This window comes from Phoenix dactylifera, chromosome 11, assembly GCF_009389715.1.
Source record: "Phoenix dactylifera cultivar Barhee BC4 chromosome 11, palm_55x_up_171113_PBpolish2nd_filt_p, whole genome shotgun sequence".
NCBI classification, from domain to species: domain Eukaryota; kingdom Viridiplantae; phylum Streptophyta; class Magnoliopsida; order Arecales; family Arecaceae; genus Phoenix; species Phoenix dactylifera.
In genome coordinates, this window is record NC_052402.1 from 7,030,195 (window position 1) to 7,054,569 (window position 24,375).

Sequence of the window (24,375 nt, forward strand, 5' to 3'; positions counted from 1 at the left end):
GTGTACAACTCCAGAAATTCTAGCGCGCAAGACAACAGACCCGGCAAAAGGCAACATACTGCATCTCTTCCATGCGACAACTGATGGTAGTTCTGCTGCTACTCAGTTTGAATGGCGTCAAGTTTGCTTGCACGATGCCTCAGCCCCGAGGATCGAGTATGCCATGCGGAAAGCAAGCTGACTGGGGTCCAACCATTAACATGAGACATGAAGGGGTCGGTAACGCCCTTGCTGCTCTCATATTTAGGATTCAGGTCGATGCTAGAGGTACCTAACCTTACATCAACAACTGAGATATTTTCATCCATTCTCTGAAACTACCAAGCTAACAACCATGTTCACACAAGTTTTTTTTGTGGTTCTCTTTTAATCAGAAATAACTTTAAGTGACAGTTTCCTTGGAGCAGTTTTGCGGAGGATCCAACTTGCTCTTCACGAACCACAACAGTGACTATCGCAAATGTGATGACTGCTTTAATAACCTGAGTGGTACCTGCATGTTCATAAGTCAAAAGGGCATACAGCAGCCGTCCCATGTAAACAGACTGTTAACAATCGAAGTGGCTCAGGTGCTGCGAAGATTTAATTGAAAATTAAGATTTAAGGCAGCTCCTATGCCTAGCCAGTATAAGACTGCAGACCTTTTACACTCATCCTACAGGCTCTGCATGCTAAGCCACAAAAATGTGCAAGTCACCTTGTGTTCAGACTCTATCTTGGACAATTTCAGTTTGTTTCATAAAGCAAATCACTAAGAATTAAAGTACAAATGATTGGGCCCAATGGAGACCGGGCAATATGAGATTAGTATTAGCATGACAAGAAGAATACAGTGAGGTTGCTAACCTATCCTAATCTCCTACTTGTGGCGCATTTGCAAATGACAATTTGCAAACCTCCCACTTTCCCAAGATCAGAAAGACTATCAAGTTCCTGCCGGTCATCTCCTGCCCTTTTTTATCGAATGACCTGTCTTGCGCTTATGACGGCTGAAATCTGACACAAACCGGAATGTCTGACCGCACCCTGGTTCTCGGCACACATAGGGCCGGTCACCAGTATGGACCCTTATATGCTCCGTTCTTGCCCATGCCCACTTGAATGTCATCTTGCAACCCTTCCACGGGCACTCAAGCGGGCGATCATCCATGTGCACCTTCCTATGCTGCACCAGATACTTGTGCGAGAAAAACTTCTTCCCACACCCTTTGACAGGGCAGATATCACGCTTGTGCAAAGACAGATCTTGTTTTGTACTAAAGCTCATTGAGCACCCCTCAATATCACATACATACTCCCCATCCTCATCCTTAGTTACAAGATTTGTAACCTGTGCTTTCTTTGCTTTTCTCTGTCTAACCTGCTTCCTGCTTGCAGATTTAGTCTTGACCTCTTCAGTGGCCTTTGATGTCCGTTTTCGGAGGCGTGTGCTTGGCCCTCCTTCAGCTTCATCTTTCCGATTAAACTTTTTCCGGTTAGCGATCTCAGCATGCTTTGAATGGCTGCTTCGTAGAACCCTTCCACATGGTGATGAGGAAGTCTCGGGCACATCGTCTGTAGCTTCTGACTTATCTATTTGGGCACGTCTGGGTTTCTTCTTGCTTGCCTTCCTCAGAGGCTTCTTTCTCTTCTTTCCAGATTTTCTTGCCGATGTTCCATCGCTAGCTGGAGGATTTCTTTCAGAAGGTGCATCCTTAGTATGTGTCTTGACTTTAGGCTTTTGACCAATGCCTTGGGAGTAGAGTTGTTCCACATGATCATGCTCTTGTGCTTCATTTCTATGAGCTAGATATGGATGGACCTGATTTGACATCCAAACTTTCCCACACCACCTACCAGCAACAACTATTTTCTTCTGCCTGCCTGCTCTCCTCCCAGAAGTCTTTGGCTTTACGGGGGAGTTGCCTGGGGAATTGCATCCAAAAGCCTTGTATATGACTGAATTGTATGGCATCTGCTTGCTATAGAGGGGAGACTTGCTAAGACTGGCACTGTAATATAGGTTAATGCCCAATTTCACAGCCCAATCACTGTTTACAGGTATAGCTTCCTCATCTTCCAAGGCTGCTCGGAATCTCTCTTGTTCTTCCTCTGTGGCCTCTTTGAAATGCACGTCCTTCCAAGTATAATGAATTCCCAATTCTTCTGCCAAGAGTTTTGCTTCTGCTTCTATTTTAGGATAGTCTGGACAGAGTTTTAGGTTGGTCAGGTATAAGATCCAAAAACATGGAAGAACAAGATTTACAAGAGAAAATGAAGACATTATATCTGCCACCTGACTAAAAGATGCATGCATATTAAGCAGCTCAAAAGAAGGGGACAAAGTCACTCAATTAGAGACTTGTGTGCATGCCATTATTGTCTTATCATAATACAGAATGCAGTCAAATCTTGAACCAAATATTGTTTTTCAACAAGACCACAAGTGAAAAAAAAAGCTACAAGCAATATCATCATAACCACTCTTGCTGTAATTTTGTCAACTCCAAGACTTTTCACATGCAAATGAATGCTCAATGAAAAACAGATATCTACACATTGAGGGCCGGTTTGGCATTGCTTTCATTTCTTGTTTCTTATTTTTAAAAATAAAATTACAGAAATAGAAACAACAACTATGTTTAATATTAGTGTTTTTATTTTCTGTTTTTTTAAAGTCACTTTCAGTATTTCTAGAAAAAAAATCAAAGTACGAAATCCTTACTTTCAATATTTTCAAAAGCAAAAAACTCGTGACTTTGACTTTCAACACAGCCCCCACCACACTGCTACCATTATTGTCGCTGCTGCTACCATTGTTGTTGCCATTGCCACCCTCGCCACCCTCGCCACCGACACTGCTGTCCCTACCATCATAACCACCTTCGCCATATCACTATCAGCTCCACCACCACTATCGTTGCCATCACTATCGCTACCATCACCACCTTCACCATAGCTATTGCCTTTGCATCACTATCGCTACCATCACTACATCCACCATCACCACCTCCACCACACCACCTGCACCATATACTATCATTGCCACCACCATTGCTTCATCTCCACCACACACTGCCGCCAACACCACCGTCTCCACTACCTCCTATGCAAACTTACCACCATGCCCATCACCATTGATATGTTTATTTTTAATAAATAATCGACTATACCAAATATATATATATATTACAATTTAGAAAAGAGGGAAACAAAATTTTTATTTTTCTATTTCTGAAAATTAAAACAATGAAAATGATCCCAAACAAAATTTTAGCACTTTTAGTGAGATACAAAAAGCATGCTAAAGCCTTCCAAGAAAATGTACATCTTCTAGAAGGTATTTATGCATATAAGGATTTTCGATGAAGTTGATGACTGCAAGTCCAATGAATTCAGCAACATACCTAGCATGACTTTTTTCTCTACCAAGAGGAAGCTACGTACGTCAACGTTCAATTAAAGCACCAACAAAAGGAACTTGCTTCATTCAGGCAAAGAAACATGCAGAATTAGAGTACAGGAAGCAAAGGCAGGAAAAGGGAAGGACATATCTATTTCTCACTTTAGGTCATTCAGTGAACAATATTAATGAAGCATCTTCAAATTTCTAGAAGAAATAAACTGACATGGTAAGTGCCTGATGCATGACATGGATAAGAAGAGGTTCCTTGGTCAAATTTTGAAACGAAAGATAAAAAAGGACTGCAAGTTTATCCTGTAGGTTGTTCAGCTATCTTCAAGTCCAGTAAGTAATTGAACACCACACCTCCCTTCCCTCATTAATTTCGGTCATGGAGCATAGACGATTCTACTTTTGAGTTTGTTCTTCAAAAATAAACTTTAGACAAGACACCTACTGAAAATGGAGGACCAAGGTCTGCCAAACCGTGCTGAACCGGCCGGTTCAAGGCGTACCGAACTGGACCGGTCAAGGACTAGCACGGTCCCAACTATTAAATGGGTTACCCCCACCCCTCACACTATTGAACCCTCCTGGCTCACTCGCCTCTGACTCAATTTCGTGCTACTAAATCAAGATAGGGCGATTCGCTCAATAAATCCCTCTCCGCACTCCGACGCCCACTCAATGGTTCGAGACTCGAACGAGCCACCCCTCGGTCGTATCGATGGCTCTCTAATGGACCCTCACCTCGCCCCGTACTTGCAACCATCGATGCTACCTGCCTGCATCCCCTCCCCTTTCTCCTTCTTAGAGCTAATCATGGGCCAAGTTTTGGGCCTCAACTTTATTATTTTTAGTCGGACTTTGAGCCGAGTCTATTTAAATTTTAACATTTTCTATGCCTAAGCCTAATCCATGATCAGCTTACTCCCTCCACCTCTTTCTCTCTCGCGCAAGGTTAGGGTTAGAGTTTCAAGCCCTCTCTCTTTTGAGCCTCCTACCTCCAACAACAAGAGCTTTCTAGCGCTCTCTCTCTCTCTCTCTCTCTCTCTTAGCCTCTCTCCCCCTCCCTCTCCCTCCCTCCCTCTCTCGCCCACTTTTCCTCTCTCCTTCTCCCTCTCCAGCTCTCCCTATATTGGTATGCTTCAAAATGGCATGGTACGGATCTGCACTGTGTTGAACCAATCATCAACCGGTACACCCATCAGTATTGATTCGGCAAACCTTGAACCACTAGGGTCATTAAGAGTAAACATAAAGCTTTATACTTCTCATTTACAGAATTCTATGACCCCACCTGCATCATATGATTTAAATTCTAGGATATGTACCATCCATGAACCTCTGATTGCTAGGTGGAGGCGTACAGCCACCAAGGCAACTCCCATCTAATACAATAAAAGATTATTTTAATCTTCATCTTTCGCTATTTTTTTTCTTTTGAAGACCAAGCAGAGACATTGACCATTATTGCTCATGGAGATGGAAATCTTCCAAACCTGAACTAAAATTTTTGACACCTGTTCTCCCTAGCAAATATATGAGAAAATTAGACTTCCTATGCATTCCGGTTACGAATCCTATTAGGACTTCATGAACTATTTGGAAATGTATTGTACAAAAAAGATAAGTTCTTGAGTTATGACAGAGGCTATAGCTAGATACAGAAATAATATAGGCAGTGAGAGGACCCATGTGGGTGTATGCAGTCCTATATGAGTTGTGTGCTAGGAAGATCTTGGGTATTTAAGCAAGCATATCCAAAAAGCCCAAAGTATAACTTCTAGCTTCCTTTTTTTGTGATGTTTTGAGTCACAGCAAATGGTACCGCCAATTGCATCAAGGTCCACGTCGACTAGGAAACACTATAGCACAAGCCCTTATAGGGCTAACCATGTTCTGGTCATGGTGTTTCTAATTTGTTTCTAATTAGACCCTTTCTTTAGCGAGGAAGCCAAGGCTTAGACAAGGGGAGCATGTGGGCACCCATGAGGGTGTTCAGTCCCGCATCAGTTATGCACTAGGAAGATCCTAGGTACTTGAGCAACCCAAAAAAAGCCAAAATAATATAACTTTTAGCTAGTTTTTCTGGGTGAGGTCCTGAGTCATTACAAAAATATATTGTTGGAACAAAGCTCCTCTTCAGTTATAGATGTAACCACATAAGTAGTTCCTATGCCAAGGTGTGCAGCACTAAAGGAACTACCAGCATCTACTTTTACAACTTTCCTTTCTCAGGGTTTATCAAATTATGTTCAGTTGACCAGTGTTAATAATCTAATAGTGTATGGCCTAAATTTATCAGAAAAAGCATTAAAACGTTTTCAAATCATCACATTTCTAAGATCTACCAGGAACTAAATTTTAGAGTTGCAGCCTTCAAGTTTCTCCTGACCACCACTTTAAGGCAATCATAACTGCTTACAAACTCTTCACTATGCATCACAAATGAATGTCTGCTTGAAAAAAAAAAAATATCATTCAAATGATAGGTCTCTTTCCATTCTTACACAAGAATGAATTATAGCCTATTCAAAAAAGGTTTTTGCACAATACAGCAGATCATAACGTCCAGATTCACTTGTGCAAACCAACTCTTTTGCCGATTTATACAGCTAAAAATGCATATATATATATATATATATATATATATATATATATATATATATAACCAGAAAATGGAATGATTTTGAAGGGAAAACAAGACAAAAATCACATAGAAGCAGGGATGCAAATATATGAATATAGAAGCGTAAAGGTAAAACAGAACAGAGAATGACAGAAAATTTTAAAAAATTAACTTGGTACCATTGATCACAAATGTACGAATAAACAATCCAAAACTCACCTGGATGACAGAAGAGCATAATATCGATGCCGCCTGCTGGCTGAATTTGCTTTTCAACCTCCACAGCATGTTCAAGACAAAAAACATGCATTCGAGAAGAATCTTTGTCACATCTTCGCATGGCTGGTATGCCAGAATTCATCATTCCAGTATCAACATTTATTGATTGTGTTGTTATAGCAGTTCGTTTTGTTGATTCAGATAAGTCACAGCAGAAATCAGGTTGAATCGCGTGATCTTCAGAACCAAAAGATGGGTTTCCCATTTTCATGTTGTTCTCATGGTTGTCAGCAGTTTCAGTAGCATGACAACCATCTTCCACTTCCCTGTAACTAAAATCCATCGGTTCCTCCATTGATTTTATAGAACTACTAGAAGTTGTGATTTTCCTATTATCATCTAAACTATCTGTTCCAGCAGACTTTGCATTTTCTGACTCATTACTACCACAGAACTCCAATTTCAGCTGGCATTTCTCACCAGCACTAACATTTGTCAGACTACTTGGATCATCTGAGCCACCGTCATTATGAGAATTTTGAGCAAATGTTCGATTTTGGCAGTCTGCTCCAACCAAGGACAAATCTATCTCCTTCTGTGAATCCTTACTTGAACATAACTTTTGCAATTCAACTCCAAAGTTTGGATGTTCAATTGGTTTACATGATGATGGGGAGCCTTTAGTATCATTTTTATCAGTACAAGCAGATTTCTCATGCAAAACTTCTTCCTCAGTGTCTGATGTATCCCCATAGGCAGAAGCCAGAAGATCAAGCGCAGAGATGCCTCTCTGGCCTGTATTATCAGAAAAGACTTCAAAACTCTGTTCTGAAACCTGTCCTGAATATGTGCTACAGTGAACCCAGTAATCATCCCCTGCATCTTCAGTATGCCTTCCTATTTGTCCTACACAGAGTTAAGTACTTAGGAAAGAAGAGGTAAAAATGATATGCAACTTTTCATCTAAGGAACACAATAAACCAGTGATTAGAAATACATGCTTAATTCGCTATTTTATATATATATATATATATATATATATATATATATATATATTGCGTGACCCTTTGTCAGATGCAAGGAAAAACTGTCTGAAAGTTCAAATTTTAAACTCAGCAAAAGAGCCAAGATGTCGGCAATATGTCATATTTCAAACTCTAAACTCAGAAAAGATATAAGATGCTGAGAATATGTCATATTTCAAACTCTTTCTTCTGCTGAAAGAACTATGAGTCTTCCATCAATATTTCTCCTAGCAATATTCATATAAAAGCAACAAATTGAAATCATAAATACATGAAGTATTTAATTTTCCAAATCACCTTGCAAGTTTCTCCCAGAACAAACAAGCAAGTGGTTCTGTGAACAGAATAAAAGGTAAATCCAACAGCATGAGATGGTTACATAATCGAGCCTGTATATTTTATAGAAAACAGTACAATGGGAGGTACCGACTACTGACAAGACTTCTTCATATAACAATTTCCCACATATTACCACATACCAATTTACAAACAACTAATACGTGGAATTAATTTGGAATGACCTATAAATCATAAATACAGACCTTGTCACAGTGACAACACCTCATGCCCTTTTACACTAGTGTTATGGTTGTAGTACAGGCGTGAAATGTAGCCAGGTTAACAGGCTTCATTTTTTATACCATTGTTCTGATTACAGTTTATATTGCATTATGTAAACATATGGTATCTACACATGTGAGTTTCATTCCTTTTGTTAATTTTCTTTTATTGATGTTCAGTATGTTGTTGTTGTTCATTACGTCTGATATGATGATTGTGATAGGTCTGATAGTGATCGGGATGGAGGTCGATGTATGCATGTGCAACCAAATGATGCAGAGCATATGATGGATAATGGAAGAGGAAGTCAGACTTGAATAGTTGGGTATCAAAATGTTCGTACATGTGTGCATGGGCAGCTACTGATTTCCACGTGATCACCCATATATCTGAAGCCTAGAGGGCAATATTTTGTTATCATAGTGCAATGCACCACTTGTATTCACTCCTTGCCTTCTGTCCACAATCATTTTTGGCTTTTTCCATTACACAAGCCTCTTGGTCATCTCTGTTGATATATCCCAAGGTTGGTGTATTGGTGGTTTAGATGATCGTATTACTGGCTAATACATGAAGTAGAGGAATGGAGGATCTACACTTCACGAGCTAGATCGAGCATTAAATGTCAAGAAGAGGTAACTTTAAATATGACCACAATGCTTCAATCCCTTGTACATCATTGGCTGAAGCTACATCTCCATGCTTGATCAAGGTGAGGGATGGATTGGTGATGATGGATCTGCGGACATTATATGTAGCACTTTGCAAAATTTACATATAACACAGTGTAATATTTTGTTGCACTTCAGATATTAGTAATAGCGATTGGTTACCATAGTGTACATTGTTACTACTTACTAATATATGCCAACGTACAATGGATAACGAAATTCTGAATGACTGAATTCGACGTTATATTTGCATGGGCCTTAGAAATGTTCAAAGTACTTAGGCACTTTCTTTCAATTATGCAACTCACACAGTCACACATGTGTGATAGTGATTAGTGACAACCAGCCAAGCCACAAAAGTGACATGTGAATGACTTGCTTTCTTTGACATATAAGAATACCATAATACATGATTGGAGAGGATAGAAGATGAAGATAACGAGATAACGAATATGCCTATTATACACCTTGGTGCACTTTGAGAAATTTGTCTCCGGAACTTAGTTGATGTCAATTAATCTGCATTTGTATGAACTATCAAACTTATGTTATGGAACTTGGCCAATTTTTCCTTTATATCATCATTACGAATAAGTATAAACTTTTTATGTGACACATGCCAGAACACTTCATAGTTTACTTGATTATAATGACAGAATCTAACTTGCTTCATCCTCTACTACCATAAGCCGAATTTTCCCTACCACTCTTCTGGACATAACATACATTATGATAAATAGTATAATCAAGTAAATTTTGATGTGTAATATAATAAATAGTTTTACAGTATATACATATTATAAGATTACAAAGCATTTATATTTTATAATAACTCATACATTATATAATATTTTATATTTATAAAATTTATATATATTAACATATAATAATATCCTATAGCAATATAATATAGAACTTATATTCTGTAGTGTATTTTTAATATATTAAAAATAATATGTTATTGTTTATATACAATAACTCTATGATATCTATTCAATCACAATATTATATGCTAATATTAGAAAAGTTTAGCCTTACTACATATTTATGCAATATAACAAAGATATTATAATTTCTTACCCTTTTTATTTTTATAATTAATATCATTCATTGTCATAATAGTATTTCAATTATTCTCCAAAACAATCTATATTACAAACAAATGGAGAACAGTTGGTATTACAGGGGCCAAGATTAGAAAATTTCACCTTTTTGGTACCTATCCTCATTTTATCCAAATACCATTTTCTTATCCTCAAAATGCGTCCAAACAACAAAAAAAAACAACAAAACCACAATCATTACATGGAATAAAAGCTTTAATCCCAAACAAAAATAAGGACCAATCCCAAGTAAACCTACCCTTTTTTAACCCCACCCAGGATAAAGCCTATTCATACTCAAAATCCTAATTCCCTGTCCAAACTGGGCCTTCGTGCTCCTAGAAACAATTTTCTATCTTCTTCTCTAAATCTTCTAGGTGGTTCCCTAAGTGAGCAGGGGTCTGCACCTAGCCACCAACCCAATGTCACCCTAAAACCACCAGCTGACTACTTGACCTGTCAACTTTGATATATTCTTTTTAAGTCTTGTTCAAGATACAAAACTAAGACATAAAAATGACTTGTGCACCAAGAATCTCGCTTCTAAAAGAGAACCATCAATAAGTATAAGGGCATAAGAATCATTGTAATATGTTTAGAAACAGAAAACATGTGAAATAATGCAGCGCACAATTTAATTTACAGTATCTATGCCTTTTAAGTTCTAAGAAACAACAAAGAGAAAAACCATAGAACCTACAAAAAAAATAAAGAAGAAAAACGAAAAAAGACTGCTCATCGGACTAATAATGACAATTCAGAAGTCCCAGATGCTTGTTCTTTGTTTATATATGCTGATTGACAAGACAGAAAGAGGCCATGAAGCACACTAGGATTATGTGAGACATGTATCAGCAAATTTGAACAATTAATCTAAAGTGATTTCATTACAACTATCTTTATACTCTTCTCATTTTATTAGTGAAACAACAAAGAGAAAAACCATAGAACCTACAAAAAAAAAAAGAAGAAAAAAGAAAAAAAGACTGTTCATCAGACTAATAATGACAATTCAGAAGTCCCAGATGCTTGTTCTTTGTTTATATATGCTGATTGACAAGACAGAAAGAGGCCATGAAGCGCACTAGGATTATGTGAGACATGTATCAGCAAATTTGAACAATTAATCTAATGTGATTTCATTACAACTATCTTTATACTCTTCTCATTTTACTAGTGAAATCAAAATTAGGTAAGCATGGAAATAACTTCTTGAGAATGTTGACAGATATAAACTATTAAATAGAACAATGGATATCAATATAAATCATGAAGAATGCTATTAAGAGATAGATGTCCATTGAACATATCCACAAGTATGAATGTCATCAGAGAGAAAGAGAGAGAACAAGAATAGTACATTCAAATGCTGGAGCTTACCTGAACCTGAAACCAGATTAGAACCGTCTATCTTCCTGCTTGTGTCTTTATTGATACCACTTACTTCTCCAGAACCATTAATATGACCACTAAGGATACCACAATCAGCGGACATAAGGTATTTCGCTGCTGCTTCTCTTGGTTGAATGACAGCCACACATGCAAAGCTCAAAATTCCACATGTAACACATGACAATAGTCCTTGATCTAGCAGCCCATCGCCTTGGAGCGTACCTTCTTTTTCACCTTCCACATTCTGTGAGTCTGAAGAAGAAGAGTAGAAATCAGCAGTACCAAATTTGCTGCATGTTGCTGATGAAATCATCTTTCCTTGCCAAACAGATACAGAATTTCCTTTAAGTGAACATAAACCACTCATGTTTCTGATCCCTGCATTCCAGCCTGGCGTAATATCATCAGAAGGCAAAAGTCTTGATGCTTCCATTGCTTCCTCGTGACTGCATAAACCAACTGATAATCTTGGTTTCGCCTTTAATCTGACAAGTGAATTTGAACATAAAGGACTGTCGGGTGCATTTTGTGGAAGTACTATGCAGGAAGATCCTTTATCAAGAAGAAAACTAAGTAGGTGATTATTTTGAATCACATTCTGAACAAATATGTTCTTGACCATCTCTTCTCCATCTCCTTTCATTTTATCTTTCAGTCTAGAACTCCGTGGTTCACTTCTGCCGCCCCTGGGCATCCTAAAAGAAAGAAAAGAAAGAAAGGCTATTCTTATTACATTAACAATAGAAGATAATTAAAACATCTAGATTCCTTTTTTTTGGAAACTTGACTTAGTAGGGCATAAAGCAAAAAGGACAACAATTTTGTTGATATTCAAAATAAAACAGCATTGCAAAACTCAGATCCCATGTTCTCAACAGCTTTAAGTGAATCAAACTGAAAAGAAAACTGGCATGGACTATTCCTCAACAGCAGAACCACGTGGAGCCAAAAATATGTTATAGGCAAAAGATATAGAGCAGAAGAACCACACGTTTTGACAAAACTAATAACTACAGGTGTTGTTAAAAATATAATGTATATTAACATACCTAAGAGAGTAAGAACTATGCAGATAAATGATGCTTCACAGAGATGCATTCAGTTCCCAAAAAATATACTTATTATATATGGAGATTTAAATGGCAGTGCTGGTGGCTGTGCTGGCACATGTGCTGGGCTGCCGAAACCCAAAAGAAAAAAGATTGTATGCCTCTTGAGTCAAAATATTTAAAAAATAATAATACAAGATCCAAGATAAAACATACAGCAGCTAATTGTGCATGTTCTTCTTATTATGATCCAAATCAATACTAAAGCGACTGTTAGTTGGAGAGGCCCAGAAAGAAAAAAAGAGAGCAGTTTGGTTATATGGATGAAAAAGATCAAAGATAAGTTCATGAGGTGAAGAAACAAAAAAAATAATTAATATTTATGATATTACTGATTTATCGAAGAAAGGTTTATGGTGACTAGGAAAATCCCACAGAAGTTACAAAAGCAAAACTTAGGATACTGCTTCGAAATCAAATTCGCTTGTAAAAGTTGTTCGAGGATTGAGCCGATAATACAGGGAGATCATTAAATTATAACCATATAGTATGTTATGTGATCCTATAAAATTGCTCCAAAGAGTAATATAAGAAGTCAGTCTTAAAATTTATACAAAAGGAAAGTTCAGCAAGATCAATAAAAATATTAGTCTCCACAAACATTCCAGAAGAGGCATAAAGTAGATTTTATACCATGTGTATTTATTGAAAAATGAAATGCACATATGGATATTAATATGACAACAACAAACTGGTTTTTATTACAATTTGACCTTATGGCATTTTGTGCCTTAGAGACGAATGCAATCCTGTCTTTTTTCCCTCTTGTATAGACTCTTTTCAAGCCTGGGGGAACTCCATGGTCACCACAAGTTAGAACTATGAAAGTGAAGTAGGTCTCCCTCCCCACATTTTTTTAAGTTGAGGGAAAACCAATAGTAATTCATTTTAAAACAGTGAAAACATTAATGAAGTGATATGTAGATTTAACTTTGTAAAGTTTAAGGACCCATATATTGAAACATGAGAAATAAGAAGCATGTGAAAACACATGAAATGGAACATTTAGTTATTAGCTGTAGCAGTTTAATGATCTGATCATAAACAAGTGTCATGAATGAAGCACCATAAAATTTAAAAAAAGGGACAATAAACAGAAAAGCATATGTTTAGCGATAAAAAGGTAAGCCAAAACAATGAACAAATATTATGGTTCTAGGCTAAAGCCAAATTTTCGAGTTTTTCCCAACTTTGCAACTTTAGTTACTTTGGGTCTTAGTTCTGTCGAATACCATGGTTTCAGTTTCAGACACCTTCAGCTGTAACAAACAGAGATCAAATGGTCATATTAAATTAGAAACTAGTTTTCAGTTTAATATTTTGGTCAATTTTATATTTCTTCTTTTTTTGTTGAATCAATCATGATTGATCAAGTCTTCGGAATTTTTAAAGCATTTCCTAAGATCAAACTTAAGTTTTTGAATCAGATGCTTCATGAAATTGAGATAAAAACTAAATTTGTTTAATTATTTCATAATTGGTAGTACAAATTTTTTGCATAGTAAGCAAAACCTTAAAAGTTCTATTTATATTTTACAAAGTCTGCATATCAGGAAGCATTTTTGGTAAAATTAACAAATGTAATTCTAGTTTTTTTTCACAAATATAATTTTGAAAATATTGACAAGCAAGTTTGTTATTACTCAAATTGCCAAATTTAAGGATTATTGTTTTAAAAAAAGAAAATTATTAATCAGAAGAACTAAAATTAGGGTTTTCTTGACTTTGAAAACGAATTTGTACATGTGGAAATTAAGATTCTTATCAAAAAATATTTGTTGAGAATAGCAGCTGTTACTCCAACATGAATGCATATACTTGATTTACAAATATTTCAAAAAATAAATATGTTAATTTAAATGATGTCTTATTATTTTTAATGTGTATTTTCTTGTAAATTTTCTATATTTGTACTTATATCAATTTTCAACAACTTCATAAAACTTTTTAGAAGGTTCTGAACTAAATTCATCAACTTTTATTTAGCTAGTATGCTTTTCTGATTTGTTTCCCTGGGTGGCCCCTTTTCTTGCTTTTTTTTTGTATTATTTGTTTTTAGTTACAAAAGGAAACTCCTAAATCCAGAGTTAAAACTATTGAAAGATTTTGCTGGCCTTGGATGAAAACCAAAATCAGAACCTAGATTTCAAATCACAAAACAATCGATTGAACCATATTATGCCAATTGATTTATATTATTATTCTATGTATAACTCTTGAAGTTCATATCAGAAATCCATGAAAACAATTTCAGGATTTCTGAAAGTTTGTGTTCTCAAATGCATTATTATGTAATAATTCACTAGTCATTTGACTGGGTTGTTCCAAGTCAAGATGTAGCTCTCACTCCTCGCAGAGGAAAAATCCGGCTAGACCATCCAATTTGATATTATAGTACATAAACAACCTTCAATTTAAAGCTAACTCAAACCCCTACAGGTAGTTATCTAAATTAAGATTTCAGATATTGTCTATTGTGTGAGTATGGGTTAGTGAAAATACAATATATTTGGTACAGATTGGCAAAGAAAGGTGCAAAACCTTTTGAATACAATATATAAAGATATGCTAATAAAAACTATTTTTTAAAATTATGAACTACAGAACAAAGTGTTGTTAGGAAAAAAAATTGCATGTTTTTAACCATCAAAGGTTTTGACTCTTTTAAACACTCCACAATGTAGCTATATTTGACAAGCCTATTATTTTGTATAATATTATTACCAACACTTTTTGTTTGTAGAGAATCTTGTGTGAAATTCTAGAAGCTAAAAATCAAGACGTGTTTTCCTCTCCAACAAAAAAGTTATACATTTGCCAACATTATGGTGATTGATATTATGCTAACATCCTTATCTTGGTGAAACATGAAGGCAGTTGGACAGTGGTAAGTGTACTTTCTCATATTTATTATTCACAATGTGGTATACATATGTTTGTTTTGTACTTCTTTTTAGCTTTGAGGTTTATCAGGATTACTTTCTAATATCTTATCAAAACTTAACAAAAATACTATATTAGATCCTACAAAAATAGTGCATTTTTAAGTTCTAAAAAAAATACATGTTTAAATTCTGAATAAAATAGTACGTTTTCAAGCTCTCTTTACTGTTCCTAATAAAAAATTAAGTTAACTTCCTTTCTATTTTATATAAATATGGAACTAGAGAATTTATATTTTGTTTCTTCTTTATGTTTACGATTTTATATTTTTATACAGTGCTTTTTGGTCATTCAACGATCCGGTGAAGAGAAACAGGCACACACAATGCACATGGACAAGGGAAGATATAATTGGTTAGGGAGAAAAGAAAAGGGGCACTAGATAAAGGAAATGAGACAAGCTCGACTATATAAGGTCTTGCATCTTTACACCAAAAGTTTAAGTTACAGCTGGATTTGGATTTTGTATCAAAGATACGTGAAATGTTACTCATAGCATTTGGTCCGGCAGATCTACTACAAACAGGATCATGCAAACTGAGTAATATATATATATATATATTAATATATATATATATATATATATATATATATATATATATATATATATATATATATATATATAAAACAGAGAGAGAGAGAGCACAGGATCACAAGGGAAGGGAGGAATCTCAGAAATAAAATGGAAGGGAGACATGCACCTATTCATGATTGGAGCCCTATACTTCACCTGAATGTGTCCATTTCTAAACTCATAACTACACAAAAAAGTGGAGGTGTCCTTGCACAGTTGCCATATGTTTGTCATACCCAGTGATTGCTTCCTATAGCTATATGAATTTTCTTCCTCTCCACCTATGTAGTCCTTTGATATTGATTATAATCACCAATTCATAACAAAGGACAATATAAAGAGATAGAAAACCTAGTACTGCCAGTACTATCAAATACTCTGTCCAATAAAGATCAGTACGCAGATACAAAAAAATCAAACCAAAATTGGAAGGGGGAAACTATAAAATCAAAACTGCAATTATAATTAAAATGCATATTTGTCTACAAATCTTGCAAAGTAAATTCTACTACTTAAATCTAACCTTGTACACAATGATAGTGCAAGTTCATAAAGAAGCTGAAAATGAGACACCATGGGAGGATAGTTAATTGAAGCCCTTCGAATTGCAGCCTCTTTGGCTACCCTCAACCATCCAGGAGTTGCAATATTTGCTGCCTCCCCACAATTAAATCCTACCGACAAGAAGAAAGAAGATTTCATTATCTAAATAATGATCCGATATTAGTTATTAGATTGAAATGTCAGAACATCAAACTAGTGTCTTAGAAAATATTGTTGTCGGATATCAAATATAGTCATAGAAATGTGCACATTCATAAGCATAGTAAGATTGAATTAACTAGGGACAGCAAGATGATGAATCAGGTAGAAAACGTTATTATCTAATGAACAAATACAGTTTTAGCTGTTTACTGAGTTTAAACTGTTCAATTTAACTTCCTTCAAGATGGAACAAACATTAAATATAAACATGTTGTGCAAACTTACAATACCTTTTACTTATCACTTTTGGATGAAGGTCCAAGACAGCTAAAAAGCTAAACAATATAAGTCAGAGTTATCCACTTTGCAGAACATAGTGTATCAATTAGATGAACGAACCAGATTGATGAAAACCAACGGCAGAGTAGGCATTTAGTAACCGTACAGCAAAAGAATACCTAATGAACTCAAGGACAGACACATAATTGCCTATGCACAAATTCGTGCTATATTATAGGTCCTAAGCTTCAACTCTTGCCAAAATACCCAACCTTTTTTCCATTATTAGTCTCCACCAACCTCATTCTCACTCGCACTCATATTTCCAGCCTATTGTACTGGCATGACATGTGCTTTCCAAATTTTAGACATAGCATTAACATTACTACGATCATATAGCAGTTTTTCTAATATGTAAAATTGACATGTAGCTGAAGTTATCTTTCTTCTTTTCCTAATGGCTGGTGGTTATGAAACTTCCAACATTTAATAGCATATTCAATTATGTTAATTCATACTTTTGTTCCCAGTTATACTCGGGAAGATGATAACATATATGGTAAATAACAAATACAGAAATGAAGAACAAAAAGGAAAATTAAACAAATATGAAAATATGTAAAATCCTAACAAAAACAGCTTCTGAAACTAGCATAACCAAAGCAAAACAAATATAAAATATGCAACAAACATGACCTTCATCAATTTACACATCATATTTAACATATAGATTTTCAGTCTCAAATATGGACAATACAATCTACACTCACACATAACAAACTTCTTTTTTTATTCAGATAACAAGTTACTCTGGAAAAAGAAAGTACACTAGTTTCTTCTTTTAGGGCAAGTGCCCATCTGTAGGAAGAGAGAAAGAATAACAAAAAATAAAATGAATGGACGGTCTAAGGAAGGATTTTGAAATCTTAGTATGACAGGCATTATAGAAATAGTTGGTGAGAAGCATTCACAAAGCCGACCACAAAAAAATGGGACATGTCTAAAGGTTACAGTGTGATCACAGCCTCAAAGGTTCAAAGCAAAGCAGCTTTATGTAAATCATAAATTCATATAGTATCTAGATGACACCAATAGTTGAAGTATCAATTCAGATGATGAATGTTGTACATTTGTCCAAACTTCCACCAAATTATTATTCATAATAAAGTGTTCCAATTTTTCCTAGAGTTGTCATCAAAAATTGCATGCACAAATAATGTCAACAAAGCAAAGGAAGTTTCTGCATCTATAAACTTCTGCTTATGAAGATTGTTTCTTCAAGCACACCCCATAATCTTATCATATCCTCATACCATAATCTTAATTATCATATTAGGGTTCACACCCTTCCCTTCTCTTGCACACCCTCAAACCATATGAACGTGAGATCTCTAATTTTCTCTCAGGCATGACATGTGGTTATCATGTTTATTTCCGATGTCTTTCTGTGTATGTATATCATCATATCTGACTGCGTACATGTGCACATTTCTATTATATCCTGATATATATAAAAACTCCTCTTATTAAAAAGACCCAAAATGTTGGTTCTTGGTCAAATCTAAATGTTAGACTCGCAAAAATGATGCTAAGAATCAAGGTTTTCTGTGCCAAACCCATGTCATCCAATACCAGGCATACCGTACTAACCTAATATAGTACCTTACTGCAACAACATATCGTACAACTACTGTCTCATCTCCACAGTGCACCATGTGTCATTACAGACATGTACCACATTGATGCTACCAGTATGCTAACAGCATGATGTCTAATACCAAGACCAAAAACCTTGCCAAGAACTCTCACTTGACTCCCGCTTGATCGTCCATCACAAATTAGCCCCAAATTTCACCATTTTTATCCCAAGCGAAAAACCGTTTTGGCACGACTGAGGCACTTGTACGGAAAAAATATAGGTTGTGAGATTAATTATATTGTAAAATGCAGCAAAAGAAGGGAAGTGTTGGGATGTTGGTTAGGAGTTAATAAGAGGATGCTATAAAACTGTAGTTCTTTGCTTCTTTTTTTTTGGATAGCATTGGCATAATTTTGCTCTGCTCCTTGAAGAACCTAAAGAGTCAAATACAAATGCATCCTCTGAGTCTACATTAATCCATCCATATTGAGTATTTACTAGGGGTGGCAATCGAATCGGGTCGGGTCAAATATGGGTCGGGTTGGATGCGGTCGGGTCAAAAAATCATCAACCCAAACCCAATCTGTTTATTAAACGGGTCAAAATTTCAAACCTAAATCCGGCCTGTTTATTAAACAGGTAACCCGACCCAACCCACATAATCCATTTATTAAACAGGTCAAGCCAAGTTAAGCAGGTTATCCGGATTTTTAATAGGTTAAATGGATTTAAATAAGTTAAACAGGTTAAGCGAGTTAGGTTAAATAAGTCAGAAATAGGCTAAACAGGTTTCAAATAGATTAAACAAGTTAAACGGGTTGGATCATAATCCAACCCAATTATTAAACGGGTCAAAATGGGTCAAAGGTTTAAACCTGAATCCAACCCATTTAATAAACAGGTTTAGATGGGTTGACCCATTTACGACCTAAATTTGTTTATGTCAAACCCAAACCTGCTTCAATCGTGTCATTCACGGGTCGGATTGACGGGCCAAGTCATAAATTGCCATTCCTAGTATTTACCGCAAAAAGAACAACTGTACTAGGGATCCTATTATAGATGCTCTAAGAAAAAGAATAGCTTAAGAAAAATCCCAAGTTATAGATGCCTACCAAGACTGAATCCTGTATGATAAGATCCTGGGAAAGTGACAACAAACTCTCCAGCATTTTGCACCAATCTGCAATAAAGAAACAAAGACTTATATGCTCATTAGTTATGGATTAATATATTTGAAAAACTAGAAAATATATGCCAAAACTAGAGATAATCAAAAATTAAAAAAAAGGAAAATATGACAAACATCACCTGCAGCAAGGGATTCCAGCACCAGTAAGTACTTCAGGAGTCATGACAGTGGTCTTCTCACCTAGTAATGCAAAGGTCACTGCAATCAAATATGCAAGTAGTTAGACAATATGTTCTCCTGATCAACTATTGGTCTACTAGAAGCATAAACTTGTAAAAGACAATATTTGTAACCAAGAAAGACCACTCTAACACATCACCTCATGCAACAAACAAACTTAATATTGCATCCAAAATGGATAGATAGGTTTTATCATATTACATTATTAAAAGCAAATTAAAAGGGAATAGTTTGTTATTTTAGTAGATTCTGGGGTTTGACGAGAGGGCATTAGGATCCCCTAAAAAGCAGCTACTAAACAACTACTCATAACTCATACCTTAAAACAGCATGCCCTTGAAGGGTACTTCCAGATGGTTTCATGCAGCTGAGCCAATTAAATAAACTCCTGACTAGGGAAAAAGAACTTGCAAGCTATTTTAGTCACGTGTTTTGTATATTCTGGCAATGCCATGTATCATTGCATGTCAATGCATGCAAATACCATGTCACGGTGCCACAGACTGACCAACACCAACACAGTGTAAGTTACCAATGCCATGCATTCTGTCCACTGCAACCAAACATAATAGGTCCCTTTGAACTCCAATACCATGAAAAATATAAAGCAGGCATTCGGGCTTCATTACAATAATATAAAGAAATATAGGTTGAAGAACAGAAAGAGAAGAAGAGAAGGAAGAAGCATAAAAAAATAAGCCATTACATGATTTTTCAGAGAAAATATGCAAACCCATAAATAATATCTGAAAGTCAATCAATTTGTTGATTTAGGCATTTAGGAAGACTTAAAATTCTCCATAATGGATTGTATAGACTGGTACTAATGCTTCTCAATAGATGCATTACAAATTATATATAAACAAGTCAAAAATTAGACTTAAGTTGGATTAACAGAAGAATGGAAAAACATAGTGATTACAAGCAATTGTTGCTGCAAATTTCAGCAAAACGAACACTTAGAGAAATGACTACAGCTTCTTCATCTGGATTATCATTTCTAAGATTCTTTTCACGCTGCAAAGCTAATCCGGCTAGTATTCATAATTGTCAAAATGGTTAAGCAATTGCTATATACTCTTCATTATCTAACCTTCTAGACAGCCTGACAGACAGTTAAGCAGTTCAAAAAGAAAATACAAAATGAACTTAAAAACAGGCCACTATATATAAAACAATCATGTGAGAAATAATCTATCAAAGACACTGATTTGACTGTTGAAGATTGAAAGGATAGAAGACAAAGAATATGACTTTTACCATTAAAAATGATGATGATGATGATGATCAAACATTAAGAAGAAAAGGAAAAGAAGAGATTTAGGTGGATCTTTGATGGTAAAAAAATACATTCAAAAGGATGTAAGGAGAAAAGGAGAAAAAGACATCAAGTACTAGGGGGAAGAGTATATATTACATGACATGATTGATGAAACAGGTTACTTACTGTGACAAGAGGTTAGGATGAGTGCATGTAGGGCCAAAGATTGGCTACTTTTCACTATGTTTGGCACATTTAGGTGAACTCACTTGGAGCAAAATTCAACATTATAAACAAAAACCTAAACATTAGAATTTAATAATTAGAAATAACGGATATCCTGAGTTTACCCACTAACTAGTAAATCATGATTATAAAAAAATTAGGTGGTGACCTTTTTCCTTTCTGTTTTCTACTAGATCAGCAATAGCTTATCTTTAAGTTCCTTGGGATCTAATACTGGTGAAGCTTACTTTCAATTGCAACATTTTCAGGATTTACAGTCCACCTTATTTGTTTCCAGCAACTATTACCTTTAGATCATGATTTGCACCCATCAAGTTACATCGGACACTTCAGTTTTTGTAGGGACAAACATAGCGGAAGAAACAGGGGTAAAAACACTTGATCCATCAATATGACCTCACAAATCATTATCCTTAAGATGCAAGCACGAAATGGACTAGCTCGCTCTGCTTGGTTGCCTACAGTAACAAGCTGAATGTCCACAAATGGTATGCTCATGACTACGAGTCTATGAATTGAATCACATTGTGAATAGAAGGACTCTTGGAGTAAACCATGCTTGGTGTCCCGCAATGGAAATGAACATGTGGAAGCGTCAAATACATTCGATAGAAGCAAAATGTAAAGCTGAAAGAGAGCGGAGTCGCCAAGAAGAAAGACCCCGTACTCACCGAGACGATTCACCTCCCCGCCGTACCCGTGCAGCCGAACGACCTCCTCGAACGCGAGCGCAGCATCCCTGGGCACGCCATACCACGTCTTGCCGGCGCCCATGTGCAGGTAATTCAAGCTGTGGAGCTCGTGGTCCTCGACATGCCAGGCGAACCAGCTGAACATCATGGCCACATACACCATGGGGGAAGTCACGCCAGGGATCTCCTCCTTCATGAAGCGCAGCAGCGAGCCCTTGGCCCTGGACACCCCCCGCATGTTCCACGCGGTCTCCCCGACGTTGGCGGCCTCCTCCTCCTCCTCCACCCCCCGCCAGCGGCGGGCAGCCCCAAGGGGGGCGAAGCCGGAGCCGGGCATGTCGTTGGCGTACTCGACGGAGAAGGGCTTGTCGGCGCAGGCCTTCCAGAAGAGGGTCTCGATTTCGAGCGGGGAGAGGAAGCTAGCGGCGGCCTTCTTGGCCTTCTTGAGGTAGGCGCGCTCGAATTGCTTGGCCTTGGTCTCGAATTGCTGGAGCGTGTAGTGCTCCCCGCTCTGCCAGACGGGCTTCTGGACGGGGCGGGGTCGTCGGGGGCAGAACCCGATCTGCTGCTGGCGCGTGGCGAAGGTGGGGGGCTTCTTGGGGTTGGGCTCGCGGGCAGCGAAGGAGCGGTTCAGGTTGGCGAAGGTCGTCTTCCTGGGTGGAGCCGGGAGCGGGGGTACGATCTTGCAGATGCCGAAGGACGACGCCTCCTTCTCGATCTTGAGGATGTAAGCGATGGGGTCCTGGAACTCGGCCAGGGTGGGGTGGTACTCGGGAGCCAACGGGAGGGATTTCAGCCATTGGGGCACCTCCGTGGGACCAGGAGGAGGAGGAGGAGGAAGAAGAAGAAGCGTTGGGTCAACCGAAGATGCTGCTGCTCCTGCCGCCGCTGCTGCCATCCCTGCTCCTGCTGCCGCTGCCGCCGCCGCTGCTGCTCGGAGCAAGAAAGATGAGCCGGGATTTCATCTCATTTTCTTGCAATGAGCGAGTCTGGGATTCTTGCGGCTTTTTTCTTATCCTGCTGCTCTTCACCTTTCGGATGGGGGGAAAAGAGAGAAGGCTCGGCAAGTTGTGGGGGAAGAGGCGAGGTTTTTGTGCCTGGGGGAGTGGGGAAATGGGGTTTAATAATAGGAGCTGTTACGGCAGTAAATAGCATTGATGCCATTGTCGTTTTGAAATTGAAAGGTTATGCTGCCTTTTTTTTGTCTCTTCTCTTCTTTAGGTTTTATTCTATTTCCATTCTGGTTCCTCGGCACGCTCCCTTCCGGATGGGCGCGGCCAGCGCCTGGGGTTCGATCCAAGGGGGGCTGGAATTGGCCTGGATTGCGAAAAGAGTATTTTAATTCTGTCACGCAACGTTTTCTTTTACCGGGCACCGACCGGTGCGGTCCGTTTGGACGACTGCTCGGACCAAGCGGTGGAACTCCCGAGCCACTTGGGAGGATCTTTGGATATCGGTGCAAAATTTACAGAGCCGATTGTATGTGCTTTGAAGAAAAACTCGCAGGCTCAGTTGATGGACGGTTTTTAAACAGCTCACGAATTTAGAAAGGCAAATAGGCCTGTAGACTGGGTCATCTCTTTTGTCGTCCAGCATTTCGGAGATTTTTTGTGGACGTCTGCATTAGACGTTCTTTCTCTTTTGTTGTTATTACTTTTCCATGATTTAACAGATTATACTCATATTAAACTTATATGAATGAATAGTCATTTCCACCCCAAAAAAAAAAAGAGGGAAACTCGGCTGTGATAGTTGACCCAAGCTTGTTGTATTTGAAGAGCAGCGTTATCTTACACAAATGCTACACTTAATTGATGTCGAAAACATTGTCTTTGTAATTTATAATGTCGATGGTGAAGGCAATTTTGCTATCCAAATCAAAGCAATGGAAAGTGTAAGAGATGGATATACATGAAGATCGATGCAGCATATGCTTTTTATTGGGTTGGGAAATTTAACATCTAGACATCTTTAGGATGTGGGTGGTAAGTGATTAGTGTAGGAGAAATGTCGAACACGATAAGAGTTGATCGTGCGGATGTTGAACAATAAAACTTACCCTTTATTAGGTAATAAATTGAAAAATAATCACTAAAAATACATGATCGTATATTGAATGAGTGTGAGCTATTGTGTGAGAAAACGATTGTATTTGATTTGTTATTGCATCTACTTACCATGTTGATAAGGATGGAACCTTATCTTGAACCAATAAACCATTCTATGAATATCAAATGCATATTCACGAGAGTTTGCCAATTTGTAACCCTCGATTACTTAATGCAAACATCTTAGGCATTATCAACTTGTTATAATTAAATCAAATACCATAAGTGTTATTTGACGTTGACACAAAGAGGAACAAATATAAGGAGCAATACATAAGTGAAACAAAAATAATAAAAGCAAATAGGCTAATTTTAATACTTAGCATATATTTGCCGACAAAGTATATTTAAATTCTTCTGGTGAAAAGAAACCATTACGTCAGAACACGTTATAAACATAAAAGAAGTTTTAAATTATTTACGACAAAACTCAACGATAAATATGAAATATTTGCTAGAGGT

The 24,375-nt window shown here is 37.1% G+C and overlaps 1 protein-coding gene across 2 annotated transcripts; it reads right to left on the bottom strand.

Annotated features, from left to right (window-relative positions):
- Positions 1–553: 553 nt before the first annotated feature.
- On the bottom strand, positions 554–22,898 carry LOC103714452 (lysine-specific demethylase JMJ705-like). 2 transcript variants are annotated; one of them, XM_017844591.3, is made up of 7 exons: positions 21,785–22,898; positions 19,546–19,624; positions 19,350–19,417; positions 16,135–16,285; positions 10,974–11,680; positions 6,234–7,130; positions 554–2,184 (listed from the first exon to the last, which is right to left on the bottom strand). In XM_017844591.3, exons 1-7 carry the CDS (start codon positions 22,701–22,703, stop codon positions 941–943), a joined length of 4,065 nt encoding a protein of 1,354 aa, XP_017700080.2. In that variant the 5' UTR covers positions 22,704–22,898; the 3' UTR covers positions 554–940. The 2 variants fall into 2 exon arrangements, with proteins under 2 accessions (XP_017700080.2, XP_008799926.2); XM_008801704.4 differs by having other exon boundaries at positions 6,234–7,139; positions 21,785–22,897.
- Between the last annotated feature and the right edge of the window lie 1,477 nt (positions 22,899–24,375).